The 22,186-nt window shown below is 36.5% G+C and overlaps 1 protein-coding gene across 1 annotated transcript in view; it reads left to right on the top strand.

Annotated features, from left to right (window-relative positions):
- Positions 1-6,730: 6,730 nt before the first annotated feature.
- SUPT3H (suppressor of Ty 3 homolog (S. cerevisiae)) overlaps positions 6,731-22,186 on the top strand; it is a gene marked incomplete at its 5' end in the record, with an annotated part of 89,406 nt that continues 73,950 nt past the window's right edge. The window contains 3 exons of the mRNA XM_009709931.1: positions 6,731-6,817; positions 8,003-8,093; positions 9,784-9,920. Coding sequence (XP_009708233.1) covers positions 6,731-6,817; positions 8,003-8,093; positions 9,784-9,920 — 315 coding nt within the window. The remainder of the gene's footprint in view (positions 6,818-8,002; positions 8,094-9,783; positions 9,921-22,186) is intronic.

Here is a 22,186-nt window from a genome sequence, read left to right as displayed (position 1 = left end):
ACTACACCATATCCAACACGCTGAACAAATATGTAGAATCCATTGTGAAAACTGAAATATTCCACAGATGAGGAAAGGTTTTCACTATTTTTTCCCCTCCCTTCTCCTATGGAGCAATACTTAAGTCTCTTAGACGTTGGTAAAGAGTGCAGTAACGAGGCCCATGTGTCTTAATCAGCAACCTGGATGGGTGACACAGGTATACTCAACAACTTTGTGATAATACTAAATTGAGGGGTGGCTGAAAAATGGCAGAGCTTCATTCTGGTAGGAGCTTGATAAACTTGAAGATCAGATGGACATAAATCTGGTAAGTGTCCACATCTGTGGCAGAAAACCCCATATATCACTGTGGTTTGGGAATTTGCTCCTCTGAGATGCATTGTAGGGTACAGTCTGAAGATGCCCTGGGTGTCCAAATACAGTCTAGCTTCTTCTGATGTTGTATTTATACATTTCCTTGAAAAGAAATGGTGTGACAGAATTGTTTAATGATGTTCAATTTTATGACATTGGTCAGTAGAAAGCCTTCCCCTTCCAACTGCAGGGTTTTCCTGTAGGGTTAAACTGTGGGTACACCATAGGTAAGCTCCAGGAACACAGTGCATTTTCCTGTTAGCCCATTCCATTACAAAGGCTGAGTCTATGTAGGTGTCTAAAGGCTATGTACATTTTTCTAATTTTTTTGTTGTTCTTTTCCGTTTTTTGGATGATCCTGTAACATGAAGAACATCAGCTCTAGCAAGGTGCTAGGTGTTCTGCTCTTGCTATTTTCACTCCCTATAAGTGTATACCTTCTTTTGTTGCATTTCTGCTACTCCGATTGTACTGACTGTGTTGCTAAAAAACAAAAAACAAAACCAAAAAAACCCTTCAACCTTTTCTGTAATCAAAAGTAGTATATGGGTTGTCAGTAGAATGAAGAGAGATGATGATGTTCAAAATTATATTAAATGTTCAATTTAAACAAATGGGAATAATAACAAAATATCTTTACAATACTTTGATAGCAGTCTTCACAATACAAGTCTTTGATAGCAGTGATATGGTTAAAAACGTGCAGGCTGAGATGTAGGGCTGTTTATTGGAGTTCGTAGGACTGGCTTTCACACAATTTCAGTTTGAAGGCAGCTGAGGAAAGCGCTGTTTTCTCCTGTGTTTGTTAGAACAGTCTCATTTCTTAAATTTATATCAATGGCTTGACACCTCTGATGTCAAAACTATTGTTGATTATTGGACCTGTAGACATATCCTTTATGCTTTTGAAGGGAAGGACTCCTTGCGTAACCTGCTTATTGCTGGAGGTGATTTTGGGATAATGCTTCTCCAGCTGCTAGTAGCTGGCTGCGAACTCTCTGTATCCAGATCCAGCTCTTCAGGGTGGCTGAACTGTGGAAGCCAAAAGCTGTTGCCACATGCTAGAAGGCAAGATGAAGCAGTCGAGCTTGATTCAGAGACTAAAGACTAAGGTTTTTTTTTTTAAGAAATAAATATAACAGATTATGTACTTGAACACAAGTTCTCAGTAAATACCAGGGACTGTGGGGTATGAACTGATGTTTTCTTATTCTCATGATCCATATAGACTGAAATTCACTGTATATCAAGCAAGAAAGTACTCCTCTTATCGCTGTCTACAACTACCTGAAAGGAGGTTGTAGCAAGGTGGGAGTCAGTCTCTTCTCCCAGGTAACAAATGATAAAATGAGAGGAAATGGCCTCAAATTGCACCAGGGGAGGTTTAGACTGGATATTAAGAAGAATTTCTTCACCAAAAGGGTTGTCAAGCACTGGAAGAGTCTGCCCAGGGGAGTGGTGGAGTCTATGCCTGGAGGTATTTAAAAGACATGTAGACGTGGTGCTTAGGGACATGGTTTAGTGGTGGGCTTGGCAGTGTTAGGTTAAGAGTTGAACTCAATGACCTTAAAGGTCTTTTCCAACCTGAACGATTCTATGCTGCTATGATTCTCTAAAGGCTCAAAATGTGACGCAGAGCTTTACCTTCTCAAGGTCACACATAATCACCTGGTGTTACATTAAATGATCTTCAGTAAAAAATACTTAGATTTGAAAACAGATACCAAATGAGAAGAAAATTTATTGTATTTTAATCTGCAGATGAAAGTTTTATGTTTTAGACAGCTTGTGATGATTTAGTCATGCTGTTTAACCCTTGTGTGGTGATCCCAAATCATTACCTACTAGAGTGCTCTAATGGACTCCATGATGTAATTATCTTCCCTGGATGTGCTAACTGCATAACACATGTCCCTGTGCAGATGCGTGGAAACAAATTCTGTATTTTTCCTGTGTGTGTTAGAATTAGAAGCTCAGGTGTCAGCATTAGTAGCATGTGAGATATATGGAAAGATTTAAGTGAAAACCTGTATTTACCTCTTCAATTCAATTGCCTTCAAAAAAGTATTGGGGTGCTCTGTTTAGAATACATTTATGGCACTATATCTAAATTCAGAATATTCTGTGGTAATTTTATAGTTGCATACTTTTGATCTAGGAAATATGAAAAAATAGAGCATTTTAATGCATATTTAATGACAAAACAACCTTCCTGCCTCAGAAAAAAAATTCAGCCAGGTGAACTATGATCTAATTTTCTTCTGTAATGAAAACAAAATCATAGCTCCTGAAGCATTATTCTTGGCTCCCAGCAGTTTCAAGGCATGCAAACATTACCATTTCGACTCCATCCTGCAGTTTAACTGGAAGGATTATGTCACAACATAGTATGTTTGTTTTCCAACTTTTTGTCTGTTTGTCCATCAAGACGGTTTTGTAGAAGTATTGGTGATTGTTGACTTTGGAGGTAGTGGAAGAAAAAATAATTATTAAAAAAAAAAAAAAGCAGACAGTACGATTGAAGTAACTGTGCTTCTGTCATTGGAGAATGAATACTCCTTTCAACAAATCTATAATTTGCAGAAGTTGCAAAAAGAAAATAGCCGTAAGGTGACTGTTAACATACTTCAGTTCATCCTGCCAAGAAAGTTAACTTCATAAAGTCATTAAACCAGTGATTACATTTTAAAATATTATTCCCCAGCCATTTCTTCTTAGACTTTAAAATACAGTTACTGTATATACTACCTTCTTTGTAATGTGAAAAATTGTAAAATACCCTTATTTTTCATAAACTCCTAATTATTAACAGAGCTATTTGCGCTCCTATAGTTAAAGTAGTTTCAACACTTCCGTTATTTAAACTTCACTTTTAGGGGTTCATAATTTGGCACTCATAAAAAATATATTCAGACTCTGAGGCCTCAAGTATTGTTTGGTGGTATTAGGAAATGTAGCCTGTTTTTCTTTAAAAAGCTAAGTAATTTGGATTACTTGCTGTTCTTCAAGGTAACCCCAAACAAAATATTTTGTAATTTGAAATAAATAATTTTAATCATTAAAAAAATTAGGAAAAAACAGTGAGTATGTTGGAACTACTGCTGCCCCAGATTCTGTGACTGGCACTGAATATCACTGAAGCTTGGAGAAGGGAGGTGGTGGGAGATTCTTGCCATATCATCTCCACTGTTGCCATATAGTAACCTCATATATGACAAGTTATTGCAGCATTTATATCACACCTATCATCTGGAGTCACGGGCAGTAGACCTGCTGCTCACAAAGTAAAAACCCCTTGTGCTTCCACTGCAGCGAAAGGTGAAAGACCTCCAGACTTCAAGGTTGCATAGCTGAAAATTGCTTTTCTGGAATGATAAATGCTTGAGTGCTCGGAGATGGATCGTTTCTTTGGTATGGCTTCCTGAAATCCCCCTTCATCGTGTAATGCAGCCACGGTAATGATTCAACAAGGCCTTCAGCTCCGGAAATTAAGGAATCAGGGCTTATTGCATATTAATGGCAACTCTGGGACAGTCAAATAAGACAGTTTGTTATAATACTAATTATAGCAAAGCACTCATGTTGTGGTTTGAATGAGTCAATTATGTGTGTGTTAAAACTATAAATACATCTTCCTCCCAACTTCGGCTGTGTGGTACGTAATTTTTTTTTAATTGCTTGGATACATATTTACCTGAGCATATCCTGGTTTCCCAGGTAAATATGTGTACCAATGCAGAACTCATTATGGTCTATCTGGATAAATAATCCATATTTTATAACTATACAGGAAGTAATTATTTTCGTATTTTGCTTTCTTTAAGCCAAAGAAATTAAATGCTGCATGTTCATTCCTTAAAATAAAATAGATGCAAAATTCGAGGCAATACGAGAATAAAGTTTTCATTGTTTTGGTAGAAACTGAAAATATTATTCCAGATTTTGATCTTGTGTTTAGCCCAGAATAACTCCGTTAAAGTAAACAGTGTTATTCAGGATTTACTTAGATGCAAATGGGACGTGAATTTGGCCTCCTCTCCTTACTCTCCCTTACTTCATTGGGAGGTTCCTATAAGCAGCTTGCACACAGTCTTTGCTTTAAATGACACTGTCACATGTTTATCATTCAGAAAACTAAGGTATTTCAGCTACACACAGAAATTAACATATCTGAATTTTGTCCTAAGAAAATTAATGTCGTATAGAATCAGAATGGTTTGGGTTGGAAGGAACTTTAAAAATTGTAGTTACAGTCCTATATTAGGGAACTAGAGCATACTTTCACATTGGATATTTCTGCCATTATTTTATAAGATATTTCAAAAAGCTGTGTTGTGTTATCACCGTGCTAAGGTCAGGTTTTGTAACACTTTTAAGCTTAGTGGGGCCAAAGTCAGCCTTGGCATAAATCCATTAACTGCAATAGATTTACACCAGAGATGAATATTGGCTCATTCTTGGTAAATTTATTTTTATCCAACTCTTTATATTTTATGTTAGAAATATAAGTAGCTTGTGTGCCCTCGAACTAATCAGAATAAGAAACAGTTTTGCTTATGCCAAAAAATAGAAGTATCATTTTTCACATTCTTACATTTTTCAAGTAAGATTATATTACTGTGACTTCTGAATTCCTGAAATCTCTCTGGTCTCTGTGACTGCAAGGGCCAAGAGAGGGTTTCAAGGGGAAAATCTGAAACTCTTCATGCAGTATGTTTTGTGTTGTGCAAACAAGATACAGTTAACGTTTTGTATGCATGTGATTAGTGTGGAAAAAAATTAATGCAGTTCAGTATTATGATTTATGGACTGAATCTTTTGCCCACTGAACACTTGCCAAAATGAAAATCTTTTTCCCCCCTCTCTCCTCCTTTGGATATTAGAAACAGCTACTGTTTTTGTTGATCTTTTTAACTTCTGAATAGGCCTATTTCAAGTCATAGCAGCATGGGAGCTCAGATTAATAATATACTTATTCAGCCAGTGATACTGAGTGAAACCATTGCTAGTGTGAGTATGAAGGATAGGATTTCTTTAAATTATTTTCAGGTGCATTAATGCATTTCTGAAAGAAGAATATAGAGATATTTGAAAATAAATTGCAGTTTATTGATCATGGTACAGGTGTGTATGAATTTTAATATCAAGAATTTTTTAAGGTGCCTCTCCTTTTGATAACTTTTGTACTGTGCTCACTGTCAGTTCATTCATCAGATGGTTAACAAGGATAAGAGCAAAGAAGCTATGATTTAATCTTGCCTTTTGGAAAATGTTTTTGAATTTAGAGGATAAGTTGTATTCCATGCTGTGAAGCGTCTATCCCACCTACTCTACAGCATCATCTTATGCCAGAACCAAAGGCTAGCAAGGTGAAAGGAGCAAATCCCGTAGACTTCCCGTGTGCATTTGGGCTGGACCTCCTTAGCCCAGTAGTTTGATAAGCATCAGCTTGCCCAAGTTTGGTTTCTAATCTTGTGCTAGTTTTGACATGATCTATTTGTATAAACTAGCCCGATTTCCTGCACCTACTGAAAGTGAATCCAGGGCTGATGTGCTTAGTCCCTTACAAAGAGATTTTTGCTCTTTACAGCACAGTTGGAGGAGCTTGGGGCCTTTAGAGGCACTGTCGCAGCGGAGGAGAGGACAGTTCTTTGCTTCACACTCCTTTGGCCACCTCTTATCAAATTTTGTGGCATTCATTGCTCAATCCCATCTTTATCTCTTTCATATCTGAATAGCCTGGTCTACTCAATAAGGTTTTTCAAATTACTTTACTAATAGGGTCAGTGTTTCCTATCAATTCATTTTCTTTCTCTCAAACGAAATAAGAATGTGCCTAAAAAAGTTCTTCATGTGAGTCTGGTTTGTACTAATGTTAAGTCAAGTAGGGGTAGAGTTTATTTCAAAAAATACTTAGATAAGCTGTTTAAAATTAATATTTGTTATTCTAAAAAATTGTGAGAGGGATCAGCCACCCTTCCACAGTTGCAGATAAGGTGCTATGGCAAGAATTTGGCATTTTTACATTGCCTGAGAGAATTATACATTCATTTTCTGGGCTAATGTGGTGCAAGGAAAGAAAAAAAGGGATGTAGTGCTTTTTAAAAGCAAACATTTTAAATATAAACAAAAAAGCTTTTGCTTGAGATTTGTTAAAAGTCTTTCAGGCTTTTCATAAAATTGTTGTTCACTTCTTGGCTAACAAGAGCTGAGTGAGTGACACCTCTGAGAGTCCCAGCTTGTGTTTTAGTGCATAACTTGTATTTTACTATGCACGACCATACAAAATATTAAGTGAACTTACTTAAAACAAACCCTAGTGAATAAATTTTTAACACAGAAACAGCCAACCTAATTTATTCATTTATTTTAGTTGCAGCAAGCAGCTGAAGTTTCTCAGCTGAGAGGAGCTCGAGTCATCTCTGCTGAAGATCTCCTGTTCTTAATGCGCAAAGATAAGGTACAGTAATGACAGAAATTTCTTACTTTACATAATAAGCTGCTTATCATGTTTTAAAGTGCTTACTTAACCTATGTGAAAGGAGTCCATCATCATGAATAACTTTATTTAAAAGTATAGCTGCTCTGCAATTGTATTGTATTGTGCACAGTACAATAATTGTATAACATTTTAATTATTCTCATTTTTTCCTGAAACTTCAATTATCAATAGATTTTTTTTCACTAAGCTTCAGGGTGGGTAATGTACCTTAGAGCTCAAAACAATTTCTTAATAAAGGTATAAATATTGATCCTTATCCTTTATATCCCTTTTATTGAAAATCAGTCATTCTAATTTCCCCCTAGTTATGCAGAGTGTTGGTGTGACACTTGACACTGTGACCATTACATTTTTGTCATCTAGGGTGTCAGTAAATCCTGTCTTGATTTTCCGTTATAGCATTTTTCCTGTACTCTATATCACTGAAATCTCCAAACTTAGGGATGATCTTGCTTTCTCTGCAGGTCAATAATTAAATAAAAAAAAAATCCATACAGAGATTAAATTAAATTTCTTTCTTCAAATTTCAAAATTATTAAAAAACTTATTGTCAACTATTTTTGTCATTATTTATTCTTCCTTTATCTCCTTTTCTTCCTTAGTTCCCCCCTTTCTCTACCCCTTTTCTCTCCCTTTGTTTTTCTTTCCTCTTTTGATAGATGAAACCTAATGACCAACCATATCAAAATTGAAAAACACTAAAATGTGAAAGCCAATTGCAGTTTCTTTATCTGATATGATCCCTAAGGCTATATTGAAAACAGTGGTTAATATAGATGTCAAAGTTCATGAAAATATGCATTTGTAAGCTTGAATTTCCAAACTAAGCGAAGATTTTGGAGTGCCCTAAAGACGACTGATTTCTGAATTTCTGCTTTCTGAAATTCAAACCCATTTCTGTCTCACAGTTGGCAAGGAAAGTACCAAGGAGCTCAAATAAATAAAATTTAATGTGGAATTGTTACTGACCTTGATGTATTTTCTATGTATGGATTTTCTGCAGAATCGAAAATTATGAACGTTTAAAAAAATATATTTACTAAATAATGTATTACACATTTGTATGTTTGTGTATTACAGTTAGTCTAAATAAAAAATAACTATGTAATATTAATTAATATAAATGTATTTTTTTTCTCTTAGAAGAAGCTTAGAAGGCTACTTAAATACATGTTTTTTCGAGACTATAAGTCTAAAATTGTCAAAGGAATAGAAGAAGATGACCTCCTTGAAGGTAGATAAAAGAAATTACTGAATTTGGGGGAAGCTTGATATTTTATAAATATGCTGAGCGGCTTAATGCAAAGTATTAAGGTCTTAATAGTTAAAGACACAAAAATACTGTCTTCAGAGTAATTTGGTTTAAAATCTCTGCTTTTCCATTTGAAATAGTTCTAAAATAAGTATTTGCATCTACCATCCAAATTATAACTAAGGCTGCTTAGTGTCAGAACTCTGTTGAAGTAAGAAACGGGTGCTGATTAAAGAGCTAATTGATTTCAGCGTGTGTAATTTAAATGCAGCAGCTACTGTGTGCAATTGAATAGACATTTGTTAAATTATTATCAAAGGGTTTTGACATGTTTTACAAAAAAATCTGGTAATCCGAAGTCATTGACTACTAATATATGACCTGGGTTTGTTTTCAGTGTGGTTTAACATTTTATGTTTTGAATCTGTAATTTAAAGAATGGGAAACGCTTTTGTTTCCCAATTCCATGAGCAAGTCAAAGATTTTAAAACCGATGCATTTAACGGAAAAGCTCTTTGAATTGAAAATATACTAATTTATCCCATATAGTTTGCTTGTATGAAGTTTTGTTGATTTATAGTACTAGAAGGATTAGCATTTCTTTTGTAGAAAGTTAGAACTTATCATAGCAAATCTAAACCTTGCCATACTTTTCTAACATCTAGCAATGTCCGTACACAACTTTTTGTATTTAACTTATTTCCTTTCTCAGAACCTTTTATTTTTTTTTTCCCTTACAATGTATTCCTTGTGTTTGATTCCTCTGAGCATCCACATTGATGTTAGGTAAACATTGTACTTCTTGCTTTGACTTAGTCAATCTATGGATAAGTTTTTGTCAAGTCATATGAGATTTTATTTGCCTATGGCTTTCTATTTTCTCCACACGTGAAAGTATATTGTTTTGTGTAAGCAATCTGGCAGTATGGCTTCCTACCTGGCAGCTTTGGTTTTTTAATACTGAAGTCTATGTCACTGTTTAAAACAAATAAACAATTTTTGTAAGACATTTAGACGCTCATGAAATGCTTCCTAAACACAGTTCATCTGGGAATTGAAGAATTGCATTTTCTGGTAGACTTTGGTAATTGAAGCCATTAATTTTGTTTTGTGAAGCTAATGTCTTCATAGCTCCTATGCTGTTTAGAACAACAGAGATCACCTTGCCAGGTTTCTCTAGGTTCCACTGTAGAGCAGTGGTCCATCACCTGTGGAGCTGCATCTTAATGTTTGTGTTATGATTTGCTTTAGGCTGTAGGTAATAAGGATAAGCTCTGATGCTTTCTGGATGCTTTCCTCTAGATAGTCTGTTCTACAAGTGAGGTTTTTTGTGCAACCAAAGAAAGGTGGTTTCTTCTGCAGCTCTGTCCACTGTGAATCCTTCAGTGAGAAATAATGTTATATCAGCAGTAGACTAGGTTTCTCTAGATTACGGGAAAACTCTAGGTTATACTAGAAAACACTGAAGGTGATTTTTTACTACAGTGCTACTGCAGCACACCAGTGGCATCATCTTGGTCAGGTAGCACAACTTGTATAGGCAGAACAGTAAGAACAGGCCTTTTCTTCATAGTGCATCTGACTCTAAAACATGTCCCTCCTAGGGACATCAGTTGATGTTTGGAGAAGCCAAATAACTTAAATTTGTTGTTCTTTGCTTGTCTCTGTGAAGACAAATTCAACAGTAATAACACCAACAAACGGCAGAAGCTTGCTCAAGACTTTCTCAACTCCATTGACCAGACTGGAGAGCTCTTAGCCATGTTTGAAGATGATGAAATTGATGATGTCAAGCAAGAACGGATGGAGGTAATTCTTTTCTTTTACTGATACCCAGCTCCAGCAGAGAAAACTGTGAAATATTTCATACATCATGCTGGTCTGATGCCTTTTTCATGCTGCATATTATATGATTGTTACATGTTTTTTCCTTTTGCCCAGATGGTCTAAAGGAATCCTATTTCCATATTTTTCCTATTCCCTCAAACGTTTCCTGATATCTAAGCACACATGCTGAGAAGGAAGATTACGAAAGAGTAGTTACGAATCTTTCTGTCTGCCATGTATTTGTATTTCCTTTCTGTAGAAAGCAGATTCTATTTATAAACACTTCACATGCATTTTTCACAATCTTTTTTTTCTTTTTCATTATTTGTCTCATTAGAAAATTGTTTCAATGGCGTTTGAGGACTCTTTTCATATAACACAACTTACAAATAAAATTAACATATTACGTGCAAACATGCTTCAGTATATGCTCTTCTCTCCATCCTTCTTTCAAGTCTTGTTTTCTGATCTATGCATTTATGAAAAATTATGTCTACATTACAGACAGTACCATATCACTCTCTTAAAAAGCTAGGTGGATCAAGAAGCAGTATAGGTGTGTTAGCATGGAAGTCTGTGGCATGATGGTTTTGATACCAGTTTTACTCAGTTTCACTGAGGTTTAGCTATACTGGCACAGAATACTGTATCATAGCAAGTATGCCTTATAGATCTTACCAACCCTATGTCCTCTCTATCATTAGAGCATCTTCTTGAATGTCATTTACTCTGAAGTATTTATAAGATCCAAATGCTTTATCTGTACCAATTAATAAACTAGGCCAGGACCAGTTCTCTAGCAGGTGACATGGCCTGGCTTGGATGCCTATGGCTAAATTTTCTGTAGGTGGACAGGACTACCATGTCTTTTTGGTAGTCTTGATCATAGCAAATACAGAGGAACAGTCCATGGCCACTGTTCATCCTCAGTTGCTCAATTCCTCAGCATGTCTTGTGTGGGCAATTAGAGGTCAAGGGCAAAATTGTGCTGGGAGCACGCTCACAATTCCACACTAGTGTTTGAGCCACTTTCCACCCATTTTTAGACAGCAATATGGTATCCATGGCTGTTGGAAATTTGCTATTTTTAGAGTGCTTTATATACCCTTTCGGTGCTTTGATTTTCTTTTCTATGCTGAGGTGGCTCATGTGTTCAGTAATATTTGTGTATTTAATATTTGACTATTAGGGCCTCATTTCACCTTCAAGATTTCATGGAAAATTCTAAGAAATAATGAAATTTTTATCCTGCCATAGTTGTAATTTGCATGTTTTCTTCTTAATGGAGCCCCTTTTCAAAACTGGGACTTTCCCAATCTTGTTTCCCCTTCCTTCTCCCCTGTAATGGGGAGAAATCAAAACCTAATCAAGGATCCCTTCTCTCTTAAGAATTTGGCTTGGAACAAGTCCCATTTCTCCCCAGCTGAGACTTAGTGTCATAGAACATTTGTTCCCAACTACTGTTTGTGTTTTGGAAATTGATGGTTCTTTTCTTTTCTCTTCTCTGCTTCCTTCCTTATTTATTTATGCAAAATGCTATGTTTTGCATAAAGGCGGGGAAGTCCTTTGAGCTTGTATGCACAAAAATACATAACGGCACTGTTCTGAATGAACAGGTAATGTGCTGAACTTTACATTCTGTTCTGTCATAATATTTTTTTGGTCTGAAAAACTACACAAGTTGCTAGAAGTATGAAGTTCCCTGTCCTGGAGAAGGACAAATCTCACTCTATGTTTGTCTGTCAAGGAATGTGTTCCTGTAATCAAATATTTATCTTTCATCTGGCTACATATTCTGTTTTTTTCTCACTAGACTATAATTCATGAACTGTAGTGTGTGCGCATATATATATATATACATATATAAAAAGTAATTTCTCTCTCTATTGCTCTACTTTATTACATTTTGTGAACTCTTGGTCTGTTTCCATGTTACAAAAAAAAAAAAAAGAAAAATCAAGATCTACTTATTTTATAATAGATCCTTGAATTATATACAGGTATGAAGTTAGTACTGTGTATTTTCTTTCATATTAGTTTTCAAAACTAATGACAAAACATGAAAGATTGCTTGAGATGTGCTATTCAAAACGTTTAACATATTTTTGGCTTTGTTTTGTTTGGGATTTTGTTGTCACTTTGAGGTGGATGGAAAGGAAACAAAGATAGTGGGAAATGTGATCCATTCCTAAAGGAAGAGTTGTTAGTGCACGGGCTAATCTCGTGTATCACATTTTCTTTGTGCAGTAGATTGTTTAATCCATGCTATGTTTTGGAGGAAATCCAATAGACGCTTTAACAGCGTTCTTTAAGAATTAGTATACTTAAATCATGAACTGCGATATAAAAGCAGTGTTCCTTTTAGGTATCAATTACCTCAGAAATGTGTAGTTATCTTAGTTTGGACAACTGTAAATCATTTCAGTTCCCCTTTGCCTTGGGCCAAAATCATGGTAAGTTGTCCAGAGCAGATGATAAACATATATTTCTGATGTCATTATGGGCTAAACAGGATACGATTGTTTAGCAATATGGTTTCAGTTATGATACAAAAAGCAAATATTGTTTATACTCATTTCTTTTAAAACATTTTATAAAATTAGAGCTAAGACTTCATGAGATCGCTTGCTGTTCTGTGAGGTCTATCCCGTATTTGTATGATGGAGGAGTAAGCAAAGCTCCAAGCCTGCTTTCAAACATTACTAAAGGAGAACAAACAATTCTACGCTTTTGACTGATAAACATCCACCCACTAACGCTATTATATTAAAAAGAAAGGACATTCTTCTAGGATTGTATACAGAACTTATTGACATATCCTGTGGTTTTAATTTGAAGCGAAGGGACTATCTCTAAAACAGTAATAATAGCAATGTGCAAAGGAAAGTGGAGTACTCTTAAAATACAGGGCAGAAATTAAGAACAAAATTCACATTACTTTGTCATAATACATGATTGTGTTATCAATACATTGTGATTAGATGAAGTATTACAAAAACTTCAATAGTAGCAAACAACAGTGGCAAACCATCCAACTGTAGTGGCAAAATCAAAACAAAATAAAAACTGGAATAGCACCTCTGTCTTACTTCATAACAGTTAGTATTTTGCCCTCCTAAGATAGCAATAAAACACCAGTGAAACACTGCTCCTCAGAGTAAGAACAGTTGTAGGTGGAATAAGCTATTTGCATTCATAGGTGTAATTGAACTGTGCACATGAAGGAGAGCTATCCGGATCACAGAAGTTGTCTTCATAACAGGTGACAGTCTCTTGAGAATAACACATATAATGGCGATCTACCTAACGCCCCTTTTTTATTGTACAGGCCAGGCTCTGGAATAACCAGAGCTGGTAGTGCTCAGGAATTCAATTTCCCTTCTATTGCCTGTTGTATGACAGAATCCACGAGAAATAAAACCTTGCAAGTAGATTGCAATCTTGCTTTCCTCTGTCTCTTAAAAATCATTTAGAGAGGAGAGTTGGAATCCCTGTGGGATATGGCTGAATTGGTGTGGGAAGAAGGTGCGTGTCCATTTAAAATCTTTGCATTTTTCTTTATTTTGCTGTCTGGGTAGGGATGCAGTTTTCGGTGCTTGTGTCCTTAAGTTGCTACTCTGAACCTCTCAGGTGACCTGTCCGTAGTAAAACTAACTGCAGGTTTGGCTGTGATTTTGTAACTGGTAACTCCAGGTCTGCTAAATTTTTGCATGAGAACCACTATCAAATTCTCCACGTCTTGTTATTAAAATCAAGTATAGCTATTTTAAAACTTCAGCCAATGTCATTGCAAAGCTTTCTCCCTCATTCTCTAAATATCCATTTTTTCATCTTTTTTTTAATAGTTCTAATACCTCCCCCACCAGGAAAAAGTCTTCCCATCAGAAATCTGAACTGACATTAAAGGGAATGCATGGAGCATCACACTGTGAATGCACTGTTTCACTTTTGTTCCCCTAGGGTTAAGAGAAACACCATTCATCTGTCACTCTGACTGCTAGTTTAGGGATGTATTTCCAACATTCAAATGTTACATAGCAATAATTCAGTTGCAGTAGCTACCATAATGCTTTCATAGTACATTGCAAGTTTGAATGAACAGTGGAGGGAAAATAGCTTCCCTAGAAGAGTACACTACCTTGAAAGCAGGCTAGATGCCAGCAAAATGTTAAAACTGTTACATCCCTACAGAAAGGGATTGGCAGAAGCTTGTGTTTCTTTAAGGTGTATTGTCCTATGAATTACATTAGGTATTTAAAAACTACAGATACATGTTATTGTTCTAGGAAGTTCATTGTGGATGTGATTTTTCCTGTGCTGCTCATTAGCATGCTTCTGTTAATGGAAAATCTGTACAAAGCTCACAGAAATGCAATGGGCCCTGTGCAAAATACAGTAGATTGCAATAAAATATAGGTGCATTTGGCATATATCCTTTTTTCACATGAGTCTTAATTAGTCCCATTTATTTGTTCAGATACAGTTAATTTGTGTCTGGACAAGACACCCAAACACACCTGAATGCACCTTGGGGTACGAGGAGCCATGCTCTGGAAGTCTGCTCTGTTTCAGTCATAAAAAGAAGGTAGACTTGGCATATAGTAGCAAATTAGACAGTGACCAACAAGACTTCTTTCTTCCTACTGGAACATCATCAGCTTTTGAGGGGTCACACTTTGACCTGAGCCAGGTAGTGTTGTCCCAAACGATTCCTGGGAGTCAGCCTGGGCCAGGAGCTCTCTCCACTGCACAGCTTGGATGTGGCCACTCTCTTTGGGAGGCTTGGAGAGCAGGAGCACGGACACAACTGCTCCATTCTGGCTGCCCTTGGACCTAGGGCATCGACCTGGCATTTTTTAATTGAGAGTGCTAAAATTTGGTGGCATAATTCAGAAAAAGAGATCATATGAGCTCTTCTGTTCAGGGAGGATCTGAAAGATGGTGTTGAAGTACTCAAAATCATTGTACTAATTTAGAAAAGATGTACAAAGTAAATAAGCAGGAAATGATTTAGAAAGAGCTCTGAGGCCTTTTGGTACTACTGTGCTCATTTCACTGGTGAAAATTATGCCAGTGTAAGTGCTGTGTGGGGTCATTACTCTTTAGGGAGTATCTGTTCATGCAGGGTGTATCAATAGCAAACTGGAATTTGATTTAAAGCCCATATGGAGAGCTTAGTGCTGTAGTACAGACAACACATACTTAATAGAAACTGCATGCCGAGAGACAGACTAAGAAGTTTTATGTTACTAAGTGTCAGGGCATTGTTTCTCAGAGCACATCTTTTTTGCTGTATGATTTTCATGATAAACTTATTTTTCTTCAGAAAGGAGTATTTTTAACTTTCTTACTGATTTCAGATTCTTGCTGACAGAATCTATATTTTGGGACAGAATATTTGCATTTAATTGAGCGGTGACTTCTGTTACCTCACAATATTGTGCTCTAATAATTTATTAATTTTTAGAATCACAGTTTATAAGCACTAACCCTTCTTCAATTCTAACAGCTATACCCTATGAAATAATGCATCTTTAGGGTAAGATTTGACTGCAGATGAAAATGTTTAAATTTGGTTTGGGTTTTTGCATGTGAGCTAGGTGTCTCATCTCCCACTGTAATTACTGGAGACCCAGACAGTATAAATAGCAGAGTTTAATTGAGCTATTCAACTGATGAAATATTTGTGATTTCTTTACAGTGAGCTACACAGGTCTGTAGACTCCTGGATGTATTTATCTTGCATGGGAATTTCTCTGTGTTGGCAGTGACCATTCTGCTTCTGTCCTGGCCATATGTGAGAAGTGGAGGCTAAAAGACTAAGATAAAAAGTTTTAGAAGTGGAAAAGGCTTGAGTTTGGGGGAACTAGTAAAGGGATGGAGTATTTATGCCTACAAGTAGATATGGTTGCTCAGGTTCACTTGAGAATAGGAGTTTAATCCTTGTTGTATATTTGTGCTGTCTTTAAAAAGTACTCTCACAGATCTATCATCTGTTTGTCTTGTGCTGGTCCACATATAGAGTTGAATCTTTCTAATATTGTATCATTTACACCAACAACTCAAGTTAAAGCCTTACATTTTAAGACATTAAGTTTTGAAAAAAAGGGAGTAGAAAATAAGATTCCTTATTCTTTACCCAACATTGTCAAATATGGGCAAAGGGATCCCAGTGATGAGATGCTGGACAAGCCATACCATTGAAAACCTTATATCTTATGATACATTCTTGTGTGGACTAAATAATTGTAGCCCTGAGTGTAAACCAGTATCATCCTCACCTGTGTGTCCAAGCTGAATAAGAGGAGGTTGTCTCGAATTTGAAAACAGACTTAAAATGGCTAAGTAATGTACTCGAATAGGAGTGTGAAAGTTCCTGCTTTTCCACAGTGAAGACGAAAACCCAGGATGTCCTTTTCCCAGCCCCTCATGCTGCTCTGAGAACTCGGTTCATCTCTACTACAAGTTGGGCTGAATTTCACTTAACTGTACCTGCCAAAAAGTTTAAACGTCCCAGTAATTTAGGCCAGCTTCTGTACTCAGAAATGAGAAAGAAACAATCCAGGAGGAAGTTCATTTCTTAGATCACAGAGAAAAATGCTTTTTCTTTGCTTTTTTTTTTTTTTTTTCCCCCTTCCCCAAAATCATTTAAGTTACATTTGAGTGTAATTCATCAGATGTTAGGAAGAGTGCTTCTGGTGCCTCCGGGGTGGTTCTTTTTGAGACTGTAGTTCTGTGTATGCAGTGGGACCTTGATGATATGAAAAAAAGGAGTGTAATGATGATCTTTAATATACTGTAAGGTCAACACCAGCTCCCTATATACTGTCTACTTCTTTTGATATACATAGATGCAAAGATTATAAAGGATGTGGATGGAACATCAATTGAGAAAAAAACTTTTATTCTGTAGGCAATTTTTTGGTTGATATTGCAAAACATACCTTACCAAAGTTAGGAATGCAAATATAGAAGGAATTAATTTCGCTGCCTCAGTCCAGTGTTTCCAGAGGAGTGCAAAGATAGCACAACTAGTAGTGTCTCAACTGCAAATTAGCTGTCTGGGCATCAAAGTGTTTGTAACCATTAGTTGGTATAAAAATAAGCCTGCTGGTATTAATGGTTTCTCTGATTACACATAGCTTGGGAATGTTTGGGATACTGGGAAAACACTATTTCTCTTGGGTAATGGTTGAATTGGTCAAAAGTAAAAATAAACAGAAACAGTTTTTTCATTATTATCTATACGTCTGTAAATATTGTGTCTTTCTCATGGGAATGGGGAAAAGCTATCAAGTGGAAAAGATTTCTTGTTATAGCCAGTAATACCAAGAGGCTTCTTACACTGCTACAAATCTAAGATTATTAGGGTTTTCTCACATTGGGGTTGATTGCTATGGATACATAAAGCATGCTATTTGTTTGGGTCTTTGGTCCTGGTAAAATATTGTTGTTTTTAGAGCATTTTAATGAATGTTGCTCATATTGCAAATTTAGGCAGTTTTGCTGGGAGGACAAGGTGTTATTTGTTTTTCTGTCTTTTAGTTCTTTGAGTGTTTTTTTGCCACTGTTTACTTTCTCTGAGGAAGAGAAAGATTCTAGGCTGTTGTGTTTTGTATTTTTGACACCCAAATGACTGTGTTTTAACTCAACTTTTGGAAGGAAGCTATATATATATATAATTTCTATCTATAATTAAATGTAGACACACATACATATAAACAGTATTTACACAGAACATTTGATTAGGAGCCAAATGTAAGACTAAATAAACATTCTCCTTCTAAGTGTATTTCAATACTGTATTTAATTGTGATGCTGTGTTTAACGTTTGTTGCTTAGATATACTAGTCGTGACATACTGGTACTCACAACACAGTTATTGTTTTTTTAAACTTTGGAGAATTGGGTACAAGGAATGATGCTGAAGTCTGACAAAGGTCTCATTGGTAGAAGGTTATTGAAATTGCTGTCATACTTTAAAGTAGTTAAACAAATCAGTGCTGATAATGACTTGTATTTCTGAGGTTGTGTAGAGATGTGATAACGAAAATCTTTTCTACAAGACAGGATGTAAATCAGATGCTTTGGGAGGGGAAAAAGTTATTTCTTCAGGTCTTTGAACCTTTACGTAGCAAATTACTGATCTTTTAAGCTCCATTAGCCTAATATTTAAGTCCTTTCTGAATAAAGAAAAAATGGCAACAGTTTATTTCTTAGGGTAAGAAGTTAATCAGGCCTGTAGTGAGAACAGTTTTAACATCTCAAGCTTTCCTGAAAGAATTAGTCACTTGCATAGCACCATTTTTGAGACTATTTTGCACAGGATTCACAAAACTCAAAAGAAAAATCCATGGATTTGTAAGGCAGATTAAAATTACATAAAAATTTCAAACACAGTATTACTGTATGACATTCCCACTTCTCACCTGTTGCAAGGAAGAGATTTCTGACACTATCGTGAAGAGTGAGACTGAAACCTCAGCACAGAGACCCCATATTTTTGGCAGAAAGCTTCATAACCACCCACTTCTCTAGCTCCCCACCTCAAAGCTCGGGGGTGCAGGAGCACCTTGGGTCATCAGCCACTGTTTGACCAAGCTTCAGTGCGCACTCCTGAATTTCTCTCTCCTTCCATTTAAGGAATCGTATCACAAAAAGCTTTCTATGGAAGAAAATAACATCTTCTAACAAATGAAGACAATAGAGGAAGGTTCCCTATGGCATGAAATAGAAGAGGGTTTGATGGTGTTCTTCTATTTAAACTACTGCAGAAGAGAGTGTTCTGAGATTTAACAAATAAGGTCCTGGATTTAACGGATAGGTGAGAACATTCACAAACCAATATTAAGAAAAGGATTTTTTTTCCTGCCTCATCCATAGGAGGCTGATGCATACCTCTCAACCTAAGGTGGTGCCAATTTAATTTATCTGAAGGTTCATTTATCTGCTATTTCTAGACATGACAGGTATAGTGGAGAAGTCCCTTTTTTCCTCTCCTTACTCTGTATATTCACTAAGGGAATAACAATGCCTCTCTCAGTATTATACTCCAGCCAGGAACCAAAAACCTAGTTTTAATCAGGCTCATGGGTTAGCCCTGCAAATACCTTCTACAAAATTACTGAGAATCCCTATTTTTCAATTTGGCATTTACCCTCTCGATAGCAGAGTGAACAAGCTATGTGTCATCATAGCCTCTCCATCCACAGTTTATGGCATGCAGACAATATAGGGGAGCACTGAAAGTAATTTTCAGGCTGCAGTCCAGCTAAATATAGCCAAAATGAGCTCAGATCTATTGAATTGCACAACTTAATGGGGAAAAAAAAAATCTATTGAAGGGTATTGAATACAAAGACGTTGCGTTTGGTTAAGGAAGTGCTTGAGACACAGATCACCGAGTGCTGTACAACTATTTGGGAAAATAATTGTTATAAGCTTCTCTTGTAGTTACACTATTCCCTAAGCCTTCACAGCTAGCTCCTGTTGGAGCCTGGGGTAAATGGAGATTTGTTCTGTCCCTCCTTACGTATATTTGATCTTTGCTTTTCTCCTTTTGTACATGGTTTGGGCTTTTGTTTTTCCTTTTTCTGACTGACCACAGGATTAGCCAGGACTAGTGCAATTTTTCCCTCAGAAGTAAAGAGGTGATTTTGCTAGCTTCTGGTCTATATTGTCCATTGTAGTTGATTGAATTCAGGTAGGATTTTGTGAACTTTTGTCGCAGGCACTTAAGCAAAAAATGGAGAATCACTTGATTCACTCAATAGTCACTCTGTGTGTATCGTCATCTTCCTTTGAGTAAGTTCCAGTCTAAAAGCTAGCATGTCACAAGATTTGATTACATATTACCCAGTTACTAAGGACAAGTGTTGTCATTGTTCGTTCCCATTTGCAAAGCCACCAGGGTCCAAGCCTTCCCACCTAAATTCACGCTGGAGTTCAGATGTCATTAGCGAAATGATCTGTTGTCTAAGGTGAAGGTCATTAAGATAATCTAATAGTAAACACATTTCTTCCTGTTAAATTAAGGGGTATATTAGAAATACCAGCCTTTTTGCTTTCAAAGCTCATTCTGATAGGGCTACACTTGTAACCTGACACTTAGACTATCCCTAAAATAGGATCCCATGACAGATTTTTAGAGGAGATACTGTTTTAGTACCAAAAGTAAGAATGAGAACACAAGTACAGTGAAGAATACAAAGTATGCATGTTAATGTGATTCTAGTTTTATCAGCTTTCCATGTAAATTAACATGCAAGGAATTAAAGTGAGCGTAGGACATCTCTTAGCCAGGGTAGTTGCCTCCCCTTGTACTGCATTTTCTTGAAGCATTTCTTTCTCTCTATGCATTAAACTCAGGCAAGATTAGCTGTTGAATCTTATAAACTAAACACAAGCAGTAATTCATAGCATGGCAAATAAATACTGTCATGATACCGGAGCAGTCAAATCTCTGGAAAGCAGGCCTGCCATTCAGAAGGACCTTGTTGATAGACTGGACAAATGGGCTGATGGGAACCTCTTGAAGTTCAACAAAAGCAAATGTGGGATGCAAAAACCCCATGCAACAGTACGGCTTGTGGGCCAGCCACATACTGGGCTGTGTTAGCAAGAGGTTAGCCAGCAGGTCAAAGGAAATAATGCTTCCCCTTTATTTGGCACTTGTGAGACCACATCTGGAATCTGTGTCCAATTTTGGGCTCCCAAGTACAAGAAGGAATTTGACATATTGAAGCAAGTCCAGCGGAGGGTCACCAACAAGTTTAGGGGGCTGGAGCACCTGACATATGATGAAAGGCTGGGAGACTAGAGCTTGTTCAGCCTGAAAAAGAGGAGACTAAAGGGAAATTTTGTATCTATCTACAGCTGACTAATGGCAGGATACAGAGGAGATGGAGCCAGACCCTGCTTGACCGTGCATGCTAAAGGACAGAATTTGGACTGATACATAATAGGAGAAAAAAAAATTCTGATCGAAGATTGAAACTAGTTGGCCAGAGAGGTTGAGGAAATCTCCAGCTTTGGAGATATTCCAAACTTAACTGGTCAAGGTCCTGAGCCACTTGATCTAACTGGACTTTTGAGCAGAGAGTCGAACTAGACATCTCTGGAAAGGTCCCAAAATTTTTCTCGTGTAAATTATTGTACCATTCTATGATTCTGCACTGAAGTTTCCTATTTCAGATATTAAAATAGCAGGTGGGTAGAAATAGAAGAACTTTTATAAAACACATAGATGATAAACCATCTCAAATTTCTAAAAACTGTTTAAAAATCTAGGTAGCGTATAATTGGACTTTCCAACTTCTGCACTTTCTGTAATCTGTAACTGCTGGTATTTCCTGGGATAGACATTTTATGTACATAAGGAACAGGGTTTTCTGTCTTTCATTTTGTCTCAGTCATTGTGGTTTATTTTATCTATAATGTTGCTTGCTGTATTCTTCCGTAAGAATATGATCTGGCTGCTGTGCAAAATTGCACTCGGTGATAGCTTCACACATGTGTGGCAGCTATGGAATCAGAAGCAGTAAGATTTAAGCGTCTTAAGTGTCTGTTGAAATGGTAAAGTAATATAATTAAGCTGTACATGTTGCAAAATGGGAGATGCATCCTTACCCAAGCCACTAGAAATGGACCCACAGTGTTCCTAACTGAACAGCATGAGTAATAATCTGGCATAGTTTATTAAGTCTACACAAGGTTGCATGTTTCTGTTTGTATGTTTTGCCCTTCAAGCTTTAAATTTTGTCTCCTCTCTTTTCTTCCATTTTGCTTTATCGTCGTTGATTAGAATTTAGAATACCTAGACAGTTATACACTTTCATTAAATGAATCAGAAAAGGTTATTTTAGTTTGGATACTCAGGAAAAACAGTTCTCATTTTCAGTTAGCCACCTTACTTAAAGTCCTCGTGCAGTGAACATGCAGAATTTAATCTTACAGATGTTCTTGAGATTGGCATTTGACCCTTTTAATAACCTGGGTTTCACATTTAGCTAACTTTAACATGGCAAAAATTAGGCATTGCTGCCACTTTGGCTTGACAAGGTACATCCACAGCTAGACCTAAATTTTCAAGGAAGGCAGGACCATAATGCTATCACTAGAAAAAATACTGACTTTGCATAGGGAATAAATTTTAGAAATTCATTTATATGAATTTAGTAAGATCTTTATCAGATGGGGGACCACAGGCTTATTTTTGAGTAAAAAAATATTCTTCTCAGTTGAATGTA

The sequence above is a fragment of the Cariama cristata genome, unplaced genomic scaffold (genome assembly GCF_000690535.1).
Source record: "Cariama cristata isolate BGI_N322 unplaced genomic scaffold, ASM69053v1 scaffold19001, whole genome shotgun sequence".
NCBI lineage: Eukaryota > Metazoa > Chordata > Aves > Cariamiformes > Cariamidae > Cariama > Cariama cristata.
The sequence above is the reverse complement of the archived record's forward strand: the minus strand, read 5'-3'. Positions and strand labels throughout refer to the sequence as shown.